General features: G+C 29.8%; 2 protein-coding genes across 2 annotated transcripts; both read left to right on the top strand.

Moving 5' to 3' along the window:
• Nucleotides 1–11,586: 11,586 nt before the first annotated feature.
• LOC124946105 (serine/threonine-protein kinase PEPKR2) lies at nucleotides 11,587–14,585 on the top strand. Its single transcript, XM_047486671.1, has 3 exons — nucleotides 11,587–12,808; nucleotides 13,546–13,842; nucleotides 13,922–14,585. Exons 1-3 carry the CDS (start codon nucleotides 12,037–12,039, stop codon nucleotides 14,254–14,256), a joined length of 1,404 nt encoding a protein of 467 aa, XP_047342627.1. The 5' UTR covers nucleotides 11,587–12,036; the 3' UTR covers nucleotides 14,257–14,585.
• Nucleotides 14,586–16,917: 2,332 nt separating this feature from the next.
• LOC124910427 (uncharacterized hydrolase C22A12.06c-like) lies at nucleotides 16,918–18,281 on the top strand. The gene is made up of 5 exons (XM_047451066.1): nucleotides 16,918–17,223; nucleotides 17,304–17,402; nucleotides 17,492–17,533; nucleotides 17,605–17,836; nucleotides 17,937–18,281. Exons 1-5 carry the CDS (start codon nucleotides 16,987–16,989, stop codon nucleotides 18,065–18,067), a joined length of 741 nt encoding a protein of 246 aa, XP_047307022.1. The 5' UTR covers nucleotides 16,918–16,986; the 3' UTR covers nucleotides 18,068–18,281.
• The last annotated feature ends 6,743 nt before the right edge of the window (nucleotides 18,282–25,024 follow it).

Raw genomic sequence — 25,024 nt, 5'->3', positions numbered from 1 at the left:
TTTAAATAAAAAATAAAAGTTTTGTAAATAAAATTTAAAATTGCATTATTATTATTATATATATTTATATGATTAATGTTTGAAAATATTTAAAATATATATATATATATATATATATATATATATATATATATATATCATTTCATATTTTTTTTATTTTTATATTAAATTTTGTTGAATGACGTATAATAAATTGACAACAAAGTTGAGATATAATTATAAAGATAACATTATTGTTATTATTATAATAATTATTATAATAATTATTATAATAATAATAATTATAATAATTATTATTATTATAATAATAATTATTATAATTATTATTGAAAATAATAATAATTATTATTATAATAATTATTATTATTAAAAATTATTATTATTATTATAATATTATAATAATAATAATAATTATAATTATTATTATTATAATAATTATTATTATTATTATCATTATCATTATAATTATAATTATTATTATAATTATAATTTTAATTATTATTATTTTCTTTTTTTCTGAATTTACATCCTTTAAATACTTTAAGCTGGATAAAGAGTTATGTAAAAAAAATAATAATAATAATAATTATTATTAATATTAGTGTGTAAAATAATTTATGTTTTTCAAAATTGTTGGTATTTCAAATGAAAAATATTGTAAAAGAGGTTAAAAAGCTCTACCGCAAACTTTGGGAAGCTATACATCCTAAAAATGTTTGGATATTAAAATCAGTTAACAAATTAGGCTTGTTTACCGTTTAAAAATGAATTCCGTTTACTAGTTATTATTATTAATAATAATAAAATAATAAATAATAATAATAAAAATAGTAATAATAATAAAAATAAAAATAAAAATAAAAATAATAAAAATAATAAAATAATAATAATAAAATAATAATAATAAAAAAAATTAAAATAAAAATAAAAAATAAAAAAAATAATAACAATAAAAATAATAATAATAATTAAAATAATAAGAAGAAGAAGAAAAAAATAATAAAAGTAATAATAATAATAATAATAATAATAATAATAATAATAATAATAAAATAATAATAATAAAATAACGCTTAAAAATCCTAAAAACTGATTGTCTATTTAATTTGTATTTATTAATGTTAAACTAATCCTGAAAACTGATAACACTTCGAAAACAGTCACTATTCAAACATAAAATAGATATCGAGAATGTTAAGAAACTAGAGTTCAACGAGTTTAAATCTCAAAATTAATTTTAAGAAAATAAAAAAAAGTATAAAAAAATAAGATATTTATTAAGTGATGTGATTTCTCATGTTATATGCAACATAAATAAAATTCTCATTCATTCCAATGTAGTAGCAAGAGATGTGATTTCTCATGTTATATTCAGCATAAATGAAATTTAAAATGCTGCAATAAATATGTAATACCTCTATAAGCTGTCCTGAAGTTAATGGTGGTAATAAAAGGAAATAGAATGTAAGAAACTCAGAGGACGGCAACGATCGCGACGATACTGGTGCAGCAAAGAAACGTCCATTCTACAGAAGATGGTGGAGAGAGTGTGTTGAATCATAGCATCCATCGTGATAAGAGATAGAATATGAGTTTGACAAGTCCTTGACCACCTAGCTCAGTAGCTCCATACAGGTTTTCACATTCGTAAATAATATCTTGATTTTTGTGAAATACAAAGTGAATAATTTTGTGTATGTATGACGGATTTGGACAAATTTTTTTAAGATGGTGTATTTTTCGGAGGAGATCCAGCTGAACTTGGATCGGATAAAAGGAAATAAGAATCCCCAACTTGGAATGTATCTGCATAAAGAAACTTACTAACCCGTGGTACAATTTAATTGCATCAAGAAAAACTTTAGAGGACTAATTTTGATTTTAGTTTATTAACAGAAGATTTTGAATTGTTTTGGTTTTGTGTTATTAAAGCAGTTTTAGGGTTATCATTTAGTTAGACAGAGAAGATCGGGGAATCATTGTCATTGTTGTCTTCAAAAGCTCGAGAAGATTGGGGAATCACCGTCATTGTTGTCTTCAAGCTCGGTCGTCGTGCTCTCTGATAGAAAAATTAAGTAAGTTAATTTTCTTTACAAACCGGCCACACATTACAATTTTTGAATATTTATTCTAAATAATCAAAAAGGGAGAAATTGATAGAAAAATTAAGTAGATTAATTTTGGAACCGGCCAGACAAACTAAACAGAAATTAAACTTCATGTGCAGGTACTGAACAAACCGGAACCGGAAATCGTGCATCAATAACCAGCTGCTATCATATCAAAGAAACCGGCTTCAAGTGATCAAGACAAATGATCACAGGAACCGGCTTCACCTTCTCAAGCAACCGGTTAGCAAAGAACAGAAGAATACACTTCAACCGGATCATAATGCACAAAGACACAGAAACCGGAAAGTACAGATCAAAAGTCGGAAGATTCAAATCTCAAGAGTGACGTACTGTGACGGAGGAAACGTGTCTCGAAAGAATAAAAGAAGATCGGATCTGATCAGAAGCATGGGAGGAAAGCAATGATGCCTTGGTGATCCGATGCTGACGACCGGAAGCGGATGCTCAACACGTGTATCAATCTGAAAACCGGTTATGTCATCATCTGCTCAGAGTCACCTGCATGAATGCCAGGTGTTGAGGAAGTTGAAGCGTGCAAGAAACCCTCCTGCAGATAGGCGTGCTAATGATCAACCAATCCGCAAAGTGAGAGAAGAAAGTAGCCGTTAGCTACTTTCAGCTATAAAAGGAAGACGGATCGTCTTCATTAAAAAAAAGTTCTGCAAGTGACGGATTACGAAAACAAAGCATCAAAGCATTAAATTCTAGAGAGATAAAGTTTTATATTCTAAAACCGGTTTGCCTAAAACCGGAAATCCTTGTGTGTTATTATTGTGTTGTGTTGTATTACATCAAAGTATGAGTTTGGTGTAACCGGCGAGTAGCGAAGTTGGGCTCGACCGGAAGTGTAATTGTAACTCTAAAGAGTTAGTGGAGATCCTTCTCATAACCTGAGAAGAAGGGGTGACGTAGGAGGGTTTGCTCCGAACATCCATAAACAAATTCCGTGTCTCGTGTTCTTTCATTTCGTTTTCATTTCCCGCTATCTTTCCTCAAAACCGCAAAACCATACTTCCAAAACCGGTCAATCACTCTCATTAAACATCTTCCTCCTTAAACATCATCTAAGAGTCGCAAACGTTACTTCAACCTGAAATAGACACTTCCGCCCTTGAACACCGGTTCAAGAGTCTGTGACAGGTTGTGCAGTGCTGAGAACGGTTTTAGTCTTTAACCGGACTATCACCAAGTTGTGTGTGTTGTTGTAAGCGGCCTCCCTTACTCAAAACCGGAAAATACACCCCGGTCCTCCAAGGGCGTCCCCGATCCTAACAAGTGGTATCAGAGCAAGAACAGAAGAAGCAAGGAAACGTCTGGACAAAGTGCTTGAAAAGGAGCAAGACAAGGGGGGATCATCCAAGCCTTAAACTCTATTTCCATAATTATTTTGAACAATTATGTTTTTGATGTGTTTCAGAACTTAGTTACTTTTGCTATCTTCTATGTTTCTCAAACATATTTTCTACATTTTTCAAACATACAAGTTCACCTATTTCTCACATTTTTCAAAACATACACTTCTCAAAAATCAAACACATGTTTTTCAAACACGTTTCTCTCAAAACAAAATCTTTACAAACCGGCCACACATTACAAGTTTTGAATATTTATTCTAAATAATCAAAAAGGGAGAAATTGATAGAAAAATTAAGTAAGTTAATTTTCTTTAAAACCGGCCACACATTACAATTTTTGAATATTTATTCTAAATAATCAAAAAGGGAGAAATTGATAGAAAAATTAAGTAAGTTAATTTTCTTTACAAACCGGCCACACATTACAATTTTTGAATATTTATTCTAAATAATCAAAAAGGGAGAAATTGATAGAAAAATTAAGTAGATTAATTTTGGAACCGGCCAGACAAACTAAACAGAAATTAAACTTCATGTGCAGGTACTGAACAAACCGGAACCGGAAATCGTGCATCAATAACCAGCTGCTATCATATCAAAGAAACCGGCTTCAAGTGATCAAGACAAATGATCACAGGAACCGGCTTCACCTTCTCAAGCAACCGGTTAGCAAAGAACAGAAGAATACACTTCAACCGGATCATAATGCACAAAGACACAGAAACCGGAAAGTACAGATCAAAAGTCGGAAGATTCAAATCTCAAGAGTGACGTACTGTGACGGAGGAAACGTGTCTCGAAAGAATAAAAGAAGATCGGATCTGATCAGAAGCATGGGAGGAAAGCAATGATGCCTTGGTGATCCGATGCTGACGACCGGAAGCGGATGCTCAACACGTGTATCAATCTGAAAACCGGTTATGTCATCATCTGCTCAGAGTCACCTGCATGAATGCCAGGTGTTGAGGAAGTTGAAGCGTGCAAGAAACCCTCCTGCAGATAGGCGTGCTAATGATCAACCAATCCGCAAAGAGAGAGAAGAAAGTAGCCGTTAGCTACTTTCAGCTATAAAAGGAAGACGGATCGTCTTCATTAAAAAAAAGTTCTGCAAGTGACGGATTACGAAAACAAAGCATCAAAGCATTAAATTCTAGAGAGATAAAGTTTTATATTCTAAAACCGGTTTGCCTAAAACCGGAAATCCTTGTGTGTTATTATTGTGTTGTGTTGTATTACATCAAAGTGTGAGTTTGGTGTAACCGGCGAGTAGCGAAGTTGGGCTCGACCGGAAGTGTAATTGTAACTCTAAAGAGTTAGTGGAGATCCTTCTCATAACCTGAGAAGAAGGGGTGACGTAGGAGGGTTTGCTCCGAACATCCATAAACAAATTCCGTGTCTCGTGTTCTTTCATTTCGTTTTCATTTCCCGCTATCTTTCCTCAAAACCGCAAAACCATACTTCCAAAACCGGTCAATCACTCTCATTAAACATCTTCCTCCTTAAACATCATCTAAGAGTCGCAAACGTTACTTTAACCTGAAATAGACACTTCCGCCCTTGAACACCGGTTCAAGAGTCTGTGACAGGTTGTGCAGTGCTGAGAACGGTTTTAGTCTTTAACCGGACTATCACCAAGTTGTGTGTGTTGTTGTAAGCGGCCTCCCTTACTCAAAACCGGAAAATACACCCCGGTCCTCCAAGGGCGTCCCCGATCCTAACAAGTGGTATCAGAGCAAGAACAGAAGAAGCAAGGAAACGTCTGGACAAAGTGCTTGAAAAGGAGCAAGACAAGGGGGGATCATCCAAGCCTTAAACTCTATTTCCATAATTATTTTGAACAATTATGTTTTTGATGTGTTTCAGAACTTAGTTACTTTTGCTATCTTCTATGTTTCTCAAACATATTTTCTACATTTTTCAAACATACAAGTTCACCTATTTCTCACATTTTTCAAAACATACACTTCTCAAAAATCAAACACATGTTTTTCAAACACGTTTCTCTCAAAACAAAATCTTTACAAACCGGCCACACATTACAAGTTTTGAATATTTATTCTAAATAATCAAAAAGGGAGAAATTGATAGAAAAATTAAGTAAGTTAATTTTCTTTAAAACCGGCCACACATTACAATTTTTGAATATTTATTCTAAATAATCAAAAAGGGAGAAATTGATAGAAAAATTAAGTAAGTTAATTTTCTTTACAAACCGGCCACACATTACAATTTTTGAATATTTATTCTAAATAATCAAAAAGGGAGAAATTGATAGAAAAATTAAGTAGATTAATTTTGGAACCGGCCAGACAAACTAAACAGAAATTAAACTTCATGTGCAGGTACTGAACAAACCGGAACCGGAAATCGTGCATCAATAACCAGCTGCTATCATATCAAAGAAACCGGCTTCAAGTGATCAAGACAAATGATCACAGGAACCGGCTTCACCTTCTCAAGCAACCGGTTAGCAAAGAACAGAAGAATACACTTCAACCGGATCATAATGCACAAAGACACAGAAACCGGAAAGTACAGATCAAAAGTCGGAAGATTCAAATCTCAAGAGTGACGTACTGTGACGGAGGAAACGTGTCTCGAAAGAATAAAAGAAGATCGGATCTGATCAGAAGCATGGGAGGAAAGCAATGATGCCTTGGTGATCCGATGCTGACGACCGGAAGCGGATGCTCAACACGTGTATCAATCTGAAAACCGGTTATGTCATCATCTGCTCAGAGTCACCTGCATGAATGCCAGGTGTTGAGGAAGTTGAAGCGTGCAAGAAACCCTCCTGCAGATAGGCGTGCTAATGATCAACCAATCCGCAAAGAGAGAGAAGAAAGTAGCCGTTAGCTACTTTCAGCTATAAAAGGAAGACGGATCGTCTTCATTAAAAAAAAAGTTCTGCAAGTGACGGATTACGAAAACAAAGCATCAAAGCATTAAATTCTAGAGAGATAAAGTTTTATATTCTAAAACCGGTTTGCCTAAAACCGGAAATCCTTGTGTGTTATTATTGTGTTGTGTTGTATTACATCAAAGTGTGAGTTTGGTGTAACCGGCGAGTAGCGAAGTTGGGCTCGACCGGAAGTGTAATTGTAACTCTAAAGAGTTAGTGGAGATCCTTCTCATAACCTGAGAAGAAGGGGTGACGTAGGAGGGTTTGCTCCGAACATCCATAAACAAATTCCGTGTCTCGTGTTCTTTCATTTCGTTTTCATTTCCCGCTATCTTTCCTCAAAACCGCAAAACCATACTTCCAAAACCGGTCAATCACTCTCATTAAACATCTTCCTCCTTAAACATCATCTAAGAGTCGCAAACGTTACTTCAACCTGAAATAGACACTTCCGCCCTTGAACACCGGTTCAAGAGTCTGTGACAGGTTGTGCAGTGCTGAGAACGGTTTTAGTCTTTAACCGGACTATCACCAAGTTGTGTGTGTTGTTGTAAGCGGCCTCCCTTACTCAAAACCGGAAAATACACCCCGGTCCTCCAAGGGCGTCCCCGATCCTAACACTCTCTGATTTTGTTAGAGAATCGTCCAATCCAGTAGTTTGTTTTCTAAAATAATCGATTAACTTTAGTATCTTGATTTATTTATTGTTCAGTTTGTATAGAAGTGTTCTTTGTGATTAGTCGGTCGATGTAGACGTAATTTGTGTGTTCAATTTATTTATTTTTTAAAATACAGTATAAACGGTGCCACGTGGGAATTCCTTGAAACTGAATAAAACGAGAATGGTAGTAAAAAATCTCTGAAGTAAAAACGGGACGAGGACAATAAATGCATTCCCTCACCCGAACAATCCCATTATCATCCATAGCTACCTGAATCAATGATAGGTATGTAGGTTTAGGATTTGGTTATCTTCCTGAATAACAATGCGACTTTAATTGTGGTTCTGGTTTAGATGATGATACTTAATTGAACTTCTCGATTTTCCTTAGTTAAATATATCTTAGGATTACGTGTTCATTGTTTACTGTGATAATGCACACTCTTAGGCCTCGTTTGATCTTTGAGTTTTTGGGATAAAATCCAAGTTTTATCCTAAAACTCAATCATCTCATCATCAATCAAATCAATCATTTTATTAATTAAAATACTCAAATTACCTTCTACTTAAATATTTATTTTTATATTAATAAAAAATTATTTTAATATATATAATATTTATTTATATTTTAATTATTTTAATATAAATTAAATTATAAAATTATTTCATTTAAAATAATTTTATTAATTATCTCAAATAAAAATTAAAACACAATATAAATTCAATTATAACATACCATATTAAATTTTAAATAATTCAAATAAATAAATAATTATACTAAAAAATAAAATTAATATATTTGAATAACATATATTAATTAATTTATAAATATATCTCATATAAATTAAATATTTATAAAGAAATTTATTCTATTTTTATATATATAAACTCATTCTAAATAAATATATTAATTAATTTAAGTTAATATATTTTTTTTATTTAATAAATAAAAATATTATAATATAATTTAATAAAATAATAACAATAAAATTAAATGACATTTAAATTATAATTATAGACCGCTGAAACTATTTTATTTAATTTTTTTAATTAATTATATTAATTAAAATAAATTTATAATATAAATAAAATTATAACATATTATATTATCTCATATAATATTTAAATTTTAATAGTAATAATTTATAAAATTAATATTTATTTAAATTTTTTTTATATTAATAAAAGTTAATACTAATATATGTATAGTTTTTTAATATTTATTTTATTATATTTTAAAATTTAATTTAATTTAATAGAAATTAAATTATTTCATTTAAAAAAGTATTATTAATTATAATATATATATATATATATATTAAAATTTTATTTTTTATTAATAAAGTTAATATTAATATATGTATAGTTTTTTAATATTTATTTTATTATATTTCAAAATTTAATTTAATATAAATTATTTTATTTTATTTAAAAAAAGTATTATTAATTATAATATATAAATAAATAGAGTTTTTTTATTAATAATAATACTAAAATATTTAAAGTTTTTTAATATTTATTTTATTATATTTTAAAATTTTATTTAATTTCATATAAATTAAATTATGTCATTTACAAAATATATTATATATATATATAGAAAAGGTATAATGAGTATAAATTTTAAAAAACCTAATTTTTTTTATCAATTCCATCGTATAAGGGTTATTTGGAAAAAACTCAGGATTTATCCCAATAACCCCTTCATCAAACAAGCTCTTATAGCTTCTTATTTGAATATTTGGACACTAAGATGTTAGAAGGTGAAGCCATTCAGTCACTCGTGTGCGGGACTAGAATGGTTAAGATATTTCAAATGGAGTGAATCTTCATACGTATTTAAGATATATGACTAAATTGTAATCGGAAAAATTCAATTGGTATGATGGATTTGTCTGAGATCATTCTCCACTAGCTCTTTCTTGGTGGGGGCAGAAAGACGCCTATGTCGACAATGAGCACCAAAAAAAGAGTTTTTTTTTTTAATTTAAAATTTCCAATTGAGGATGGAATTGTGAGCAATTAGGACGATATGGAGATAATATGGCATCACACATTCTACAATGTGCTTTGTGTTTTCCAGAAGATCATCTCGTTCTTCTTACTGAAGCACCTCTTAACCCCAAGACTAATAGTGAGAAGATGGCCCAAATTATGTTTGAGACATTTAAGACCCTTCCATGTACGTTGTCAGGTCATACTTTCTCTCTATGAAAATGGTCGTTTCAGTAAGCCATTTAAAGTAATTCATGCAATCTCTTTGGCCTTGCAAAGTTTTGTTTGAAAAAAAAAAATTCTACTTTTTTTTCAGATCTGTAAGAACCTAACAGAATTTACAATTTGTCCAATGAGGTAATACTTATTGTAGAGAAGTTGGAGAGACTCATTTCCTACTTAGTCGATATCTTATAACAAGTCGAATGATGTTGTGCAGAACACTTGTTCTGATGTGCAGAATGCTGCTTTTGGAGGATCTATTGGTATCCATTTTTACCCTTTAGATCGTTTATGGTATTAGATTTATTTAGATATGTTTATTGATTTTAAAATGATGTCAGACACGCAAATCAATGTTGAAATCATCGAACTTTTAATCACCCCGAGCCCGCCACCTTAAATGTGCGTAATTCCCGGGGTTTACAAATGTTATTGAAAATATTGTAACAACATTATTTAAATAAATAATGTTGGTATTTGTTGCGACAATAACTAAAGAGGAAATTACATGAAGAATATTAGTTAATTTAAAGGTGTTAGAGTTTAGAAATAAACATCAAACAAGCCTTTATCAAAATATTATTTTGTGGAAATATTCCAAAAATATTTTGAAATCATTTTCTAATTTTTTAGGAGTTTTAGAAAATGGGTTGGGGTTCCAAAATTACAAAAATAATTTTAGATTTAAAAAATGGAAACCAAAAAGGCCTTAGGACTGAGGTCATATGTCTTGGGTTTGTTTTTCTCGGTCGGGGTCTAAAAACCCTCGGTCCAGGTCCAGGCTCGGGATCTTCGGTTGAGGTGCTGAAGTCCCTTGGTCGAGGTGCTAAGGACTCTCAATCCCTGGCTAAAATCCTCAGTTCGGTTGCTAAGGACTCTCTGTCCTTGGCTTAGACGGTTAGGGTGTAGAAACCTTCGGTCTCGGGTTATCTCATGGCTAACTCTCTCGGTCTCAAGTTTAGGAATTCTCGGTCCTGGGATAGACCTCTCAGTCTTAGATATAAAAACCATTGGCCTTGTTCGAAATTCTCAGTCATGGGTTCAAATTTCTACGTGTTCTGCTAGTGCCTCGGCTAACCGGCGTTAGCTGATCTAGTGAGACGCGGGTGCGCATTCCTTTGGTTACTACCGGCTACGCGGGCACGTTTGGGGCGTTGAATGAAAATCCAGCGCCTATTCAATAGACGTGGTTTCGATAGTAGAATTCCTTTCGCCCTTTCGCATGAGTTAGTGAGGAACTACCACAGAGACAAAGGCAAGATGCACTGTTAATCATGACATCTGGAAAGCTTATGACATGGTAAGATGGGACAATCGATTTCGACTACACCCAATTAGGATTTTATTTATTTAATTAAAATCTTAAGGGATTGTTTGAAATTGATCTTCTTTCACCCTTTTGGCTTTAATTTTGATATTTTAAAATACACAAATTATTAAAATAAATATGACAAATATTTTACTAATTTATTTTATTTTTTGGTATATTTTATGGTTGAATAAATAATTTTTTAAGAAAAAATGGGTACCACATTTAATTCTAAATTATTTATTTTGATCATTTGATTTTTCTAAAATTATTTTAAGTTAAAATGAGTATAACATTTATTCTAAATAATTTATTTTTCCTTAATCCTTAATTAATTAGATTTAATTATTACAATAATTAATCTTAATTAATTGTTTAATTAGGTTTAAGCGATAGAATTTACTATTTTGACTTTATTTATTCGAAAATAAATTAAAATAATTATTTTAATATTATAAATTGAATATATCTATTTTTAGTGTTTACAATTATATATTTTTTTATTATTAAAAAAATAAATTAGTATAACATTCTTTATTTTATGGCCACAATTTTTTTTAAGTCTTCTCATGTCTCACTCATTGTAAACATAAGTTTTCTATAAACAAAGATAAGTTTTTAAAATAAACTAAAAAATTATATGTATATTTTTTAAAAAACGTGCATGTATATTAAAAATGAAAAATTCTTGTAAGCATAACATTAAATAATGACATAAAAAAAAAGACGGTATTAAATAAAATTTTAAGAATAAATCAACAAATTATTAATCTTTTATTAATACAAATATTAACCTATATGTTCTTGGGATAGTTTTCCTTTTTTTTTTCTCATATAATTATTATAATAAAGATATGAAGTTATCACAACTAATTACCTAAATTGTACACATGATGGATAACTTAGGTATTTAGGTATTGTGTTTGAAAACCTGGTTAAAGTTTAGGTCTCATTTAAACATTTGTATTCGGCTGTAAAAGGGAATGATAAAAAAAAGATATGAGAGAATGGGATCTTTGGATACGTGATCTTCTTTCTCTTCTCCTCCTGCTCCTCGTAAAGACAGGATAGGAAAATTAGGAATTACTGTTGAAATAACCCTTGTTTTCCGGCAGATTTAACAAGATCTCAACTCCATATTTGCTTCCAATTCGTTTCACTTATCTTTATCTTTTTATATATATATTATATGTTATATACGTTTCAGCTTCTCTCGCCATACTCTTCCCGCAATCTTATATTCATTGCCCTAATTCTCAATCGCTGCAGCTCCATTCACCTCTTCGACTGATTAATCACTCTTTCGGTTCTCGATTCTTCACTTACATTCCGGGTATGTAGTTTTACGGAAAATATCCAATTCAATTTCGCTACATTGTTTGTCAGGTCGAATGTGTGTTATTATTATTAGGTGGGGGATTCTTAGTTTAGCAATCGATAGTTAGTTGATAGATTTGATCATGAGAAAGAAGAGGAAAGGGACTGAGGTTCTGCGCTCAAATAAAGGGGATCAAACTGTAGAATCATCTCTCGATACGAGATCCTCCTTTTCAAACTTGAAATCTCATTATTCATTGGAGGATTATGCAAGGTTGAGGAAGAAGTGTAAGGAAGATGTGGTGGGTAATGATGAGCCTGATGAGTCGTGTAACAAAAACAGACTAATGAGAACTGCAGCCACTGCACCTCCTTGTGGAACAACATCTTCAGTTTCGGCAGGAAGGGGTCTCAAGAGAAAGATAGGCTGTATTGATGCGGCTACACAGATGGGTCGGAAGAATAAGATTTTGGAAGACTATATTAGAGGTGATAACATTGGCAAGGGTAAGTTTGGATCTGTTTGGTTGTGTAGGAGAAAGTTTAATGGTCTGGAATTTGCTTGTAAGACTTTGAAGAAAGGGGAGGAAACCGTTCACCGCGAAGTTGAGATTATGCAGCATTTATCGGGTCATCCTGGTGTTGTTATGTTGGAGGCTGTTTATGAGGATGATGAATGCTTTCACCTTGTAATGGAGTTATGTCCTTGTGGGCGGTTAATTGACCAAATGACTGAGGAAGGCAAATATACAGAGCAACGGGCTGCTAACCTGTTTAAGGAATTGATGTTGGTTATGAGATATTGTCATGAGATGGGTGTTGTCCACCGAGATATAAAGCCTGAGAATATTCTTCTCACTGCTGGAGGGAAGATAAAGCTTGCAGATTTTGGCTTAGCAATGAGGGTTTCAAATGGTATAATGTGCTTTTCTTTTTTATGACCACACAAATATCGTTAGATTTAGAAGTAACTAAAATCATTTAATTGAATTAGAAGTTTGTTGCGGTGAGATGCTCTGGTAGCCTCCTTAGGGGAAAAAACCTTTGTACGAAAAGAAAGTTAAATATTTAATTTGTACTTTATATTCATCACTTTGGTGGAGATTAGAAGCATATTTAAACCATGTTCCACAGCAAGAGATATCATGCATTTAATGAAAAGTTGAGGGATAGATAAAAATGGTTGTATTCGAACTAATCTTGTTTATTCTCTTTGCTAATTGTTGCATTGATTCTTATATCTTGCTTTATACAAAGGACCATATCCTTGTATATGATATGAGAGCATTCTAGGGTTAGGTTTTCTAACCCTCAATAATCGGCGGATTGTCAAAGAAAAATCTAATTCAAAGCATATCAATATACTCAGGTCCCTTTAGGCTTTTGAGGTAGTTTGGGAGTTATTTAATCAGGGACAATTTTCCCAACTGAATCATTAATAGGTGTTATTTTTCTCAAAGAAAGGTAAATATGGTTTGATGGCTCTTAGCACCAAACAGAAAACTCATGCTTGTTTCTTTATTAAACTTATATAAGATGAGCAAGATTCTGCAGTCTGATTTATAGTCATTTGTCTTTTCTTAAATGGTTTCAACTGCTTTGAATTCTCATGATGAATTGATTCTTAATATACTTTACTGCAATGGGAACAGGTCAGAAATTAACTGGTTTAGCTGGAAGCCCGGCTTATGTTGCCCCAGAAGTTCTGTCTGGAAATTATTCAGAGAAAGCAGACATATGGAGTGCCGGAGTTCTCTTGCATGCTCTCTTGACTGGTGCACTTCCGTTTCAAGGAAACTCACTGGAAGCTGTTTTTGAGGCCATAAAGAATACCAATCTTGATTTTCACACAGGAATATGGGAGTCTGTTTCTAAGCCAGCAAGAAATCTAATGGAACGAATTCTTACTAGAGATGTTGACAAGCGAATAACAGTTGACGAAGTGCTAAGTATGTTTTTAGTTATCAAAAATAAAAATTTTAGGTGGGTAATGGACCTAATAGTTTTTGCTAACTTTTTTTTTTGCAGATCATCCATGGATCTTATTTTATACAGAACGAACACTGAAGACTCTTTCTGCCAGATCAAAAGCAAAAGTCCAATCCTCTTCCCCTTCTCCTTCCCAGCCACTAACTAACACATGTTTGGATGCTTTGTGTTCATCACTACCCTTGTCTGGAAGTTCAGGTGGAAGGGGGGCAGAAGAGCAAGATGAAAATGGTTTAGTCGATGCACTGTCTGTGGCTATTTCACACGTGAGGATTTCAGAGCCGAAGAAGGTCCGTCTATGTGGACCAACGAGCCCTATAAGGGAGCAGTGCTCGTCTAACTTGAATCCTAACAGCCTCTGCAAAGCGTTTTAACAAAACCAACCCCCAACAAATGGATTAACCACCTGCCCAACTGTTCCCGGCTATATTTTTTTTATGGGGGGGATGGGTTTCACGATTAACAACCCATTTGGATTATTTTCTACGAATTTAAGGATAACATGAGTTTAATTTGTCTTCTATATGCTATGCTCACTTTGTTTGACCATGAGTAGTAGTATTGTGAAATAACATGATGTGTACAGATCTCGATGATGTAAATAGAGAAGGGTGTTTGTGTGTTTTAGAGAAGCTACTCGAATGTCTTAAGTTTTCTCTACTGTAATATGCTAACAATTTCGTAATCTCAAGTCACCTTGGTGCATGCTCTATGGTTCAACCCTATATAATCATCAACTTAATTCCTTGTGGATTATTCAAGTCATTCTCTCATGTGGTTGGTCTGTCAGCATTTTCTGGTTTATAAGGTTTGATTTGGTTTGAGTGTCAGTCTCAAGATGTGGTTGTTTAGTTGTCATTTATCTTATTGATGAGTTGATCTGGGTTCTAGACATCTAGTTGATTTAACATGGTTGTTTTGTTGTCATTTATCTTGTTGATGAGTTCATTCAGGTTTGAGTTGATTCAACATGGTTGTTTCGTTGTCATTTATCTTGTTAACGAGCTGATTGGGTCGAGTTGTTCTGTTGTCATTTACCTTGTTCACGAGTTGATCAGGTTTGTGGAAGTCAGAGACTAATCTATCTTTTTGTTAAACAAAGTTATCAATATTAATTAGACAAAAGAAGTGTATAAGCATGAGAAGTGATTGAGTAGGAAGAATATCACATGTGCTGCTTTTGCTTTGTTCCAGTGTGCAATTAGGTGAGTCGGTTGAACAAGTCTTCTTTGGACAAAGTTGACTGAGCATTTCGATCCTTTGAATTGCTTGGTTTTTCTCTAATTGCTTCAAGGATTATGGTTGTTTCTTTGAAGGAAATGAATGATTTGATGTTTTAGTGTCCATTAAAGAAGTTGATGCATCCTGAAACCAAAAATGTGTGTCTTGATTTTGTTGGGTCATTCCCTATCAAGTTCAATTGCCAGTGCTTCAGAAATATATGGGAAGCAGGCTGCTTGTGTGGATGTATTTGTGGCCCTGATTTCCCCTTTTTCATTGCAAAATGGGAATATTTCTGAAACTTTGTTGCCACATAGTTATTGAAAGCACCTTCCACAGGAGAAAACTTAAGTCCTTAAAATCAACAAGACGAAGAATGATTGTTTGAATAAGTGATTTGTTATCCTTGAAATTGGTATTTCAATGTCCTTGAATATTTTGAACAGTGCTTCTTGTTATCCTTCAAATGGCTGTTTTGTTCTCATTTTTATAGAATGGGCAACATTGGCTTTGGCCAAGCTGAATTTTTGATGTGATTTGTAGGGTTTGAATAATTATTGTTTTGAGATTGGACTATGGTTTAGCAAGATCCGATGGAAATAATTTTCGGATGAGAATAATATTTTAATTTGACGAATTTTTGTAAATGAGTTGTGAAATAGATATGATTAATCTTTTGAAATATTTTTAGGCACGATCGTAAGGAAGTATAAGTTAGCACCATTATCAAAATAATCATTTTTGAGAGTAGAAGGTATTTGATTTTTATAATATCATTCTAGAGTGGTGATTGATCTGATTTTATTTTATTGAGTTTAGATTATTAAAATGTTTACAAAAAAAATTTAAAAATCTCTCTATTTATTGAAGATCTTGGGTCTTAAGTACCAAATCCATGACGCTGACAGATATAGTTGTGAATTGTGATTCATTTAAGTGGAGAGAATTTTCCCACATGTTTTTGCTAAATTACTAAGATTCTTTAATTTTTATATTTTAAAATTGATTACTTTTCCAAATAAAAAACTTCAAATTTAACTTGAAGTTACTCCACACATGCTAAATATTTTGTTTAACATTATTCACATCTATACTTATTTGAGATTTGCTACACAAGGAAATTTCTAAACTTTTAAAAGTATATATTACAGTTTTCTTTATTATTATTTTATGTTGACTTACCCAACTCCATAACTAAAGTCCTTTTAAATAATAAATGTTATACGTGACGTGAGCTTATTTTTTATGCATCAATTCTTACCTTTTGAATTACCTAATAAATATTTGAGTTTTGAATTTGAATATTAAAATATCATTTGTGTCGTTTGTTATTCTAATTAATGGAATATTAGAAAACATTATATAACATTATTTTCAAAATCTGTTTGAAAGGAAATTTATACATTATATATATATAAATATATTAAATGATAATATTTTAATTTAATTTAAAAATAAATAAATATAGATGAAAAGGAAAAATATCAACAATTAATATAGAGTTTAGAAGAAATATGAAATGAATGTAACATTTAATTTAGAAAACTGAAAACATCATATTGAAGTGAATATAACGTTTAATTATTATTTTTATAATTGGGATTGTAGTTATGATAAAAGAAAATTACTTTTTAAAATAATCCATTATAATAGATTTTATTACAGATTGAATTGTAAGTCAATATTGACATGTTTTTGACAATTAAGAAAACCGGTGGACATGTTTTCATTTGAAGGAAGAAAGAAAGAAAGAAACCTAGACACGGCTCTTCCGTCTCCTATAAGACGACACTCCCGAAAACAATGGAAGAGCTTATAAAACAAGAACAAGAACGAGAGAGAGAAGGAAAAGATTCGATCTTTATTTATTTATTTGAAGAAACATGGGAAGTGAAGGCAGAAGGGGAATCGAAATCAAGAGGAAACCAAGGATTCTCTGTCTCCATGGATTTAGAACCAGTGGAGAAATCCTCAAGACACAAATCCTCCGTCGATGGCCTGAATCTGTAATCGACAAAATGGACCTCGTATTCCCCGATGCCCCATACCCTTCCCAAGGAAAGTCAGAGGTCGAAGGAATCTTTGATCCTCCCTATTACGAGTGGTTCCAATTCAACAAGGTCTCTATCTTATCCACTCTACTTCCTTCTTCTTTTCCAATTCATTCATGAATCTCAAATTGATTGATTACATTGTTCAGGAATTCACTGATTACACCAATTTTGAGGAGTGTCTGGCTTACATTGAAGATTACATGGTTAATCATGGACCCTTTGATGGACTACTTGGTTTCTCTCAGGTTCCCGGACATCTACTTTCTTTTTCTTTCTTTGTGTTCTTAACTTCTTAGATGATAAATTTGTTTGAAGTCATAATTGGTTCATACAGGGGGCTATTCTATCAGCTGCATTGCCGGGTCTTCAAGCCAAGGTATGAGAATTGAGAGACAGAGAGATATACAATGATTTCGTTTTGTTGATGAGAAAAAATGTCAAATATAGGGAATGGCACTTACAAAGGTGGAGAAGATGAAGTTCTTGATAATAATAGGAGGGGCGAAGTTACTAAATGCATCTATTGCGGATGTTGCTTATTCATCCCCGATTCAGTGCCCTTCACTTCATTTCTTAGGTGAGAAAGATTTCTTGAAGCCGCATGGGACAGTTCTTCTTGAATCATGCATTGATCCTGTTTTGATTCACCATCCTAAGGGTCACACCATTCCAAGAATTGGTAAGTAAAGCTATCTATCTATATGCTTCAAATCAATTCCCTTCTTTCTTTTGATAATTTGCTAACAAAAGATCTCACAGTTGTTTCCTTTGTGTTTCAGATGAAGATAATCTGCCTGTAATGTTGAGTTTCATTGAAAAAATTCAGAAACTGGTTTCTGGGGATTATCAGGAAGATCTCAATGATCAGCAGCAACAGCAACAGGAGGATGAGGTGGAGGCTTCAACTTAAGATTATTTATTTACAAAGCAGATTATCAATTGGGAAGATAACAAGTATATGTAATAAAATCTACTTATGAAATATTAATTTCATAAATGACAGATGAATATTATTAACCTGTTTTGAATAATGAATGAATTAAGTCTTAAGTGATCCTATTATTATTATTAAAAATGTGTTATGATAATTTGCTGTAATATAAGTCAAAGTGATTGACTCCTTCCATGATCTTCTGTAATTCGGTATAAATGAGTATCTTAGAATTAGTTGACAATGAATCTAAGAGATCTTCTCTTTGAGTCTGCTAGACGCAGTAGAATAATATGAGTTGGATAATACGGATTAGACTCAATCCAGTATTCATAAAGCAGTCAAATCGAACTCAACAACATTGATGATCATCGTGTAGCAAAAAAGCAGAGATTAAGAAGCAAAAAGTATGTTTTGTAAAAGAAATAAGATTTTCCATATATTTGAAAACCAGTCCAATGGAAATATTGTCATTTTCTATCGGGTCTATAATAACAACCTCACCTGATCACTCCACCTCTAATTGTGGGGTCCTAAACTATAATTCAATTTCTCAATTTTTTTTATTCTCAAACTAACAATTATTGTTAAGACTTAGTTTTTTTTTTTTTAACTTTTATAATTAATTATTAAATATATCATAAATTTAATAATTTATATTATATATATTTAAATTATTATTTTTTTTATAAATTTGATTATCTATATTTTATATATCAATTTAAATTATTATTTTTATAAACTTAATTATTTATATTTTAATATATATCTATTTAAATTATTGTTTTTAATTTAATTATATATATATATAATATTTTATTTTATTATATATTATTTTTATGTTAATTACAGTAATTTATATTTTTATTAGTTTTCAGATGTTAATAAATATGTACAATTTAAATGAAATTTTATTATAATGTTTAGATATGGAAAAATGATAATTTAATTTGTCAGTAAATATGAGGTTTTTGTACATTAGACATCAAAAAATATTATAACCACATCAACTTAGAGTTTTTATTTTTTTTAACAAAAAGTCCATATATATTAAAAATAAAAAAATTCGTTTAAGCAAAACGACAAAGTTGACATTACCATAACAAATAAAAAAATAAAAAAATAAGAAAAAAAATACTTAAAAAGTTACCGAGCTCGTAAATCATCGAGAAAAACGATTAACTCCCCGACAAACTCTACTAGTTTTCCTAAACGAATCTCAGAAAGCATCATAATAATAGTATTATGAATGATACGCATCAGACGACTACGATCATTAAAAGTTCGACGATTTCTCTACAACCAGATAGTGCATCAAAGAATAATTGAGATGATAACTCAAATATGTAGGCATGACATATCAGCCGCATCAATCTAAACTTTTCAGTAACTACCTAAAGACTCGGGCATCACCCAATGAATCCCAATATTACTCCACAAAAGGCTCCAAATACTAGTCACCCCTCGACAATGTCAAAGTAAGTGAGTTTCCGATTCAACAACTTCTTGACACATACGACTAAACATAATACAACGTTTTTCCATGTCATATCATTTGTTAGAATTCCACTATTAATAACGCTTCATCCAAAGAACGAGATATTGGATAGAATTTTTGACTCCCAAAGTTTTTTCCAATAAAATTTATATGGAATCATCTTAGCAAACAACTTATAGTAATGCCCCACATGGAGACTATCCATATCTTGCCAACGCATAATGTCTTGTTCAGACGGTGACACTTGTTTGTGTTTTATCAAAAGTCAAACTCTATTATGGGACGAAGCGTCCATAATGTTTAATCTCATTCTATATCTAATTCGGTTAGCGATCCCACTGTTAAATTCTTTTAATCTAAATCTTTATTCTTTAGTTCTAAAATCTTAATACTCTATGTCGATAAATTGAGATAAATATAAGTTGCGGAAACGTACCTGAATCTAGAATGAAGAACGATTCATTAAGTCGTTCTTCGTTATTCTCTTCTTCTTGATCTTCTCTTGATCTTGGATCTGGACCTGGATCTGAATGTGGATCTTCTTGTTCTAGATCTGGACCTGGATCGAAATGTCTGATGTGGGTGGGGTTCAAGTATTCCAACCCTATATCGATAGCCCTTTAGTGTTCTTGAGAGATGAACCGAAATATTTTGTCTGATGAGAGAAACAAATTGGTAGGCTATCTATATGGGTTGGGGACCTAGCCCTAATATACCCATTTATTATTCGGCCCATCAACAAAATAATAAATGGTATTTCTGCTTCTACACAAATATATCCTCACATTTATTATAGATGTCTAAATAAGCCCATAATCTTTATATTTTAATAGATCACTTTAATTGGCTTTAATCTTTATTATGATAACAACTAATATACAATTATTAAATAATATATGTACCCAAATATTGGAAACAATTTCAACAATCTCCCACTTGGGTCATATAATATTTCTTTCAATGGTATATTATAACCTTAAGAGCTCAAAATATTGTTATCATTTCTAAATACATCTATATCAATCTCGTCCATCAATTATATCAACATAGGATTAAAGCGATTTATGTTACATTAGTTCGTAACTAAACCCTCAATAGTCACATATATCAATACAATCAAATAACATAGATTAAACATGGGTGTGTAGTGTAGTGTGATCTTTAATATGTCTAATACCAACTGGTCCTCCTTTATTCCTTATAGAGATCAATCTAAATAACTTTATAATCTTGATTTTTTTAAAACTAAATCTTTAATTTCTTTAAAAACTGATTCTTTAATGTGCACATAAATTTCAAATTATATTTATACAAGCATCACAATACAAACTCCCACTAAAACTGTATATCATCTAAATATGCAATATCCATATGAACAATATGTTCATGAAAGACCTCGGATATCAAATATTTAGAGAACTGATCCGTAATTTTAGAGTTTGTCCAAATATGCTCAATAAATAAGTAAACATTATGAATTCTTTATTTTCCAAATAGTTCGACTTAGTCGAACTCATATTACTCTCAAAGTAAAAAAAGCTGCAAATTATTGTCACGTAATATCTTTAGTGGTTTTTCTATATCATTCATAATTTGCAACCCCGTGATAAAACTACGCAGTCAGATTCTTTAATTGAATGTCACAAAACACTTAATAAATTTTGTCATCAACTTGAAATAATTCGAGTGCCTGCTTAACACTATTACAAGAATTAATTCTTTAAACTAATAATTAAACTAAAATTATGTGGCACGAATTTCCGACTATTTTGGTATCCAACAAAATTCGAATCAATATACAAAATGATCTCTATCCGATTCGATTTCACTATATGAGTATGTAAAGTTTTGTTCTTAAAAATGTCACATTACTTGTTTGGTTGCTTTCTTAATGATCCAAACCAGGATCCTTCAAGTATTTGTCCAACATCATAATTATACTTAATTTCTTGATTCATATAATCTTGAGCATACATTAGACTCTTGTTTAAGGAGTCTTTTGTATATTTATTTTCAAGCTCAATCTTGAAATACTTATGAGACTAATTTTGTCTCTAGACCTTTTAGAATATCCAACAATTAACATTTAACAATTCTTTAGTCCAATTTATTTTCTTTAGGCCTGTAAAGCCTAACCTTAACTAGACGACCCCAAAAGAATTTATTAGTTGTTTTAATTGAAACTTATTCCGTATATAAGTTGTAGTTCTTTAATTATCCTTTCCAAATAAATTTATTATATGAAGATATGTCCTAAATGTTTGTTTCTAAATAAAGAGTTTCTGAAATTGTTCCTCAATTCTTCATCTTTAATTTGAATTGTCATTGTTCACGTCGATGTTTCTTTCATCATCAATTGATTTTTAACAACTAACTCAACCATACATTAACACACTCACTTTAGATAGTAACACCTAAGTTCCCATCAAATGTGTCTGTGCACTGAAGTTAAATTACTATTAGAACAAACAAAACAAACTTATAATATGTATTCTTTTAATGCACCACTTTCTTTAGTAATTTTCTTTTAGGTGTAATATCTGCAATTCTTATAACTTCATTTCTTTATTATCGTTTAAGGTATTTGCTAAGTGAACAATATTTATGTTATTTTTGTTTCAATCTCTTATTTTCTTACACACAATTGATGTGAGTTCATATAGAGACTAAGTCTCCTTTTAGACAACTGCAATTCACATCAATTAACTTAAGTGTGAATAAGAAAATCCAAACTAAATGCATGAGAATACATTAGTGTAACTCTAACTTTAATGCATTTAATTTTGAAACAAAATAAAACATATAATACGGTATATTTCTTATGAAATATTTATTCTAATAATACCCTTAACAATTTTAATCATTTTAGATATAATTCTTAAAAAAAAAAATTCTAGATACGCCTTAAAATTTTATCATATAAAATGAACTTAAGATGTTGACAAAAAACCGTATAAGCAGAAGTGTTAACTTAATTAGAAAACAAAATAAATGAACAACCATACTCACAAAATTTTAATAATCACGTAAATTCAAAATATTGGTACGTTTCATCATAAGATACCAAACGCAACATTAATATTTAAGTCTTTGGACATTAAATATTAACTTACAAACGATACTCTTTTATAGTAATCAAATATTAACAATAAGTCCTGTCAAATAATTGGTTATCTTTGGATAGTCCAATTATTCACATGGCACACCGAATAATTGTTACATATTTATTACCACATGTGCATAATGTTATTCTGACCAATTATTTATCTTCCTTTGGGTTTTGGGACGATTAAATAACCGCATGAATTACATACACACTATCTTCTTAATTTATAAAATATATTAACCTACACAAGAGAGCCTACTTTGGTAGGATGTTGTTTCAATTAATTGATTTAATAAATTAATAACTTATGTACATACTTTAAGTGTGTAACTCGACCAATTATTAAACTTTCTTTTGTCCGATTAATAATCGCATAGTTACAAACACAACCGTCTTAATCTTATAAAACAAATATGTTCTATAAATTAATAATTTGTACATTATTTAAATTTGCAATTCGACCAATTATTAACCTTCCTTTGGGCCGATTAACAACCGCATAATTACAAATTTAAGTGGGCTTAAAATTGTACCAAATTTTGAATGTGTTATTAATACTGAAATCCAAATATTGTTTTATGTATCAAAATTGCATAAATTTCATATGTATTACACAAAACAAATAATTGTGATTTTATTAATCACTCAATTATTTCTTAATATCAATCAACACCATATAAATAATTTTAAATTTCTAAATTTATCAATTATTATATTAATTGATATATCATAATCTATTTCTATAATCCATTACCTTAATTACCGATAAATATGACAAAGAGTTGTTGATATTTTTATTTATTCTTTAATTATAAATTATTATTATTAATAAATAATAATAATAATAAATACTTTCTTTCTCTTTATTATTTAATCTAAATAACATAAATAATAAATATCTTAACTAAGCTATAAATTAAGATAAATATAAACATGTATATCTTTCTTTAATTAATTCTCAAATCATAATAATAATTATATATATATATTTCTTAATTTATTTTATTTTATAATTTATAATATTTATTTTTATAAAATATTTTAACTTTATTCTTAATTATATATTAATGTATTAATATATTAACCATTCAGTATAAATATTACTTAATCTTTAATTAATTAAAATAATTATTATAATTATTTTAATTTCTTAATTAATAATTAGTCATAATTAATTATTATTTTAAAATTTAAATACCTCACTTAATTATAATAATTAATTATTATTTTAAAACTGAATTCCTTTATTATTTTAAAACTGAATTCTTTAATTCCTTAATTAATTTGGTTAAAATTCCTTATAATTATTATGAATTCTTAAATTCATAACTAATATATATAATATATTAATTAATATATATAATTCCAAATAATAATAAATATATATATATAACCGAAATATATATGATATATTAATTAATATTTTCCTTAATTATCTAACTAATAACCATTAATAATAAAAAGATATTAATTTGACCAACTTTTAAAAAGGAATGTTTCAAACTTTCTTATCATAAATTTCCCTCTATATATAATTAATTAATTCCTTAAATAATAATAATTAATTAATATTCTAAAATCTGAATTCTTTAATTAATTATAATTACTAAATTCTATATATATATAAAATTATAATTTAAATAATTAATATAATAAAAAATTTAATTAATTATAAATATAAAACTTTGTCAAATATATAATTAATTAATATTACAATAATCGATACACTTAACTTTCTTAATGGTTATTAATAATATTACAGATACACTTAACTTTCTTAATGGTTATTAATAATATTACAGCGAATTCTTTAAAACAAAAGTTTAACTTATTTTAAGTGTATAATTAATTAGATATATATTATATCTAATTAGAGAATGTAAATCATTCTTTAATTATAATTCTTTAAATAAAAGAATGTAAATTATTCTTTAATTATAATTTATTTAAACAAAATTTATTCATATTCTTGAATGTTCATCTTCTTGAATGAATATCTAAAACTATTTAGATATTTGATGTCTTGTTCCTTTATTTTAATCTAATCCAAAAGTTTAGATCAATATATACATCAAATATTGTTATTACTATTCATTAATTCATTCTATCATTATTCGTTCTAGCCAAATTAGATAAAGAACATAACTAGCCAAATTAGATCAAGAACATAAAAAAATGTCTAATCATATTCTTAAAAATTATTATAAACTTAAATCTCAATAGATTGACATAGAGAAGGCTCTGATACCACTTGTTAGATTCTTTTAATCTAAATCTTTATTCTTTAGTTCTAAAATCTTAACACTCTATGTCGATAAATTGAGATAAATAT

Source organism: Impatiens glandulifera, chromosome 7, assembly GCF_907164915.1.
Source record: "Impatiens glandulifera chromosome 7, dImpGla2.1, whole genome shotgun sequence".
Taxonomy (NCBI): domain Eukaryota; kingdom Viridiplantae; phylum Streptophyta; class Magnoliopsida; order Ericales; family Balsaminaceae; genus Impatiens; species Impatiens glandulifera.
This window is presented reverse-complemented; position numbering and strand designations above follow the sequence as displayed.

Coding starts and splice junctions, on each gene's coding strand:
- LOC124910427 (XM_047451066.1), top strand. CDS start 16,987: ATGGGAAGTGAAGGCAGAAGGGGAATCGAAATCAAGAGGAAACCAAGG. Junction 17,224..17,303: donor AGTGGTTCCAATTCAACAAG/GTCTCTATCTTA, acceptor TACATTGTTCAG/GAATTCACTGATTACACCAA. Junction 17,534..17,604: donor TGCCGGGTCTTCAAGCCAAG/GTATGAGAATTG, acceptor TGTCAAATATAG/GGAATGGCACTTACAAAGGT.
- LOC124946105 (XM_047486671.1), top strand. CDS start 12,037: ATGAGAAAGAAGAGGAAAGGGACTGAGGTTCTGCGCTCAAATAAAGGG. Junction 12,809..13,545: donor AGCAATGAGGGTTTCAAATG/GTATAATGTGCT, acceptor CAATGGGAACAG/GTCAGAAATTAACTGGTTTA. Junction 13,843..13,921: donor AACAGTTGACGAAGTGCTAA/GTATGTTTTTAG, acceptor TTTTTTTTGCAG/ATCATCCATGGATCTTATTT.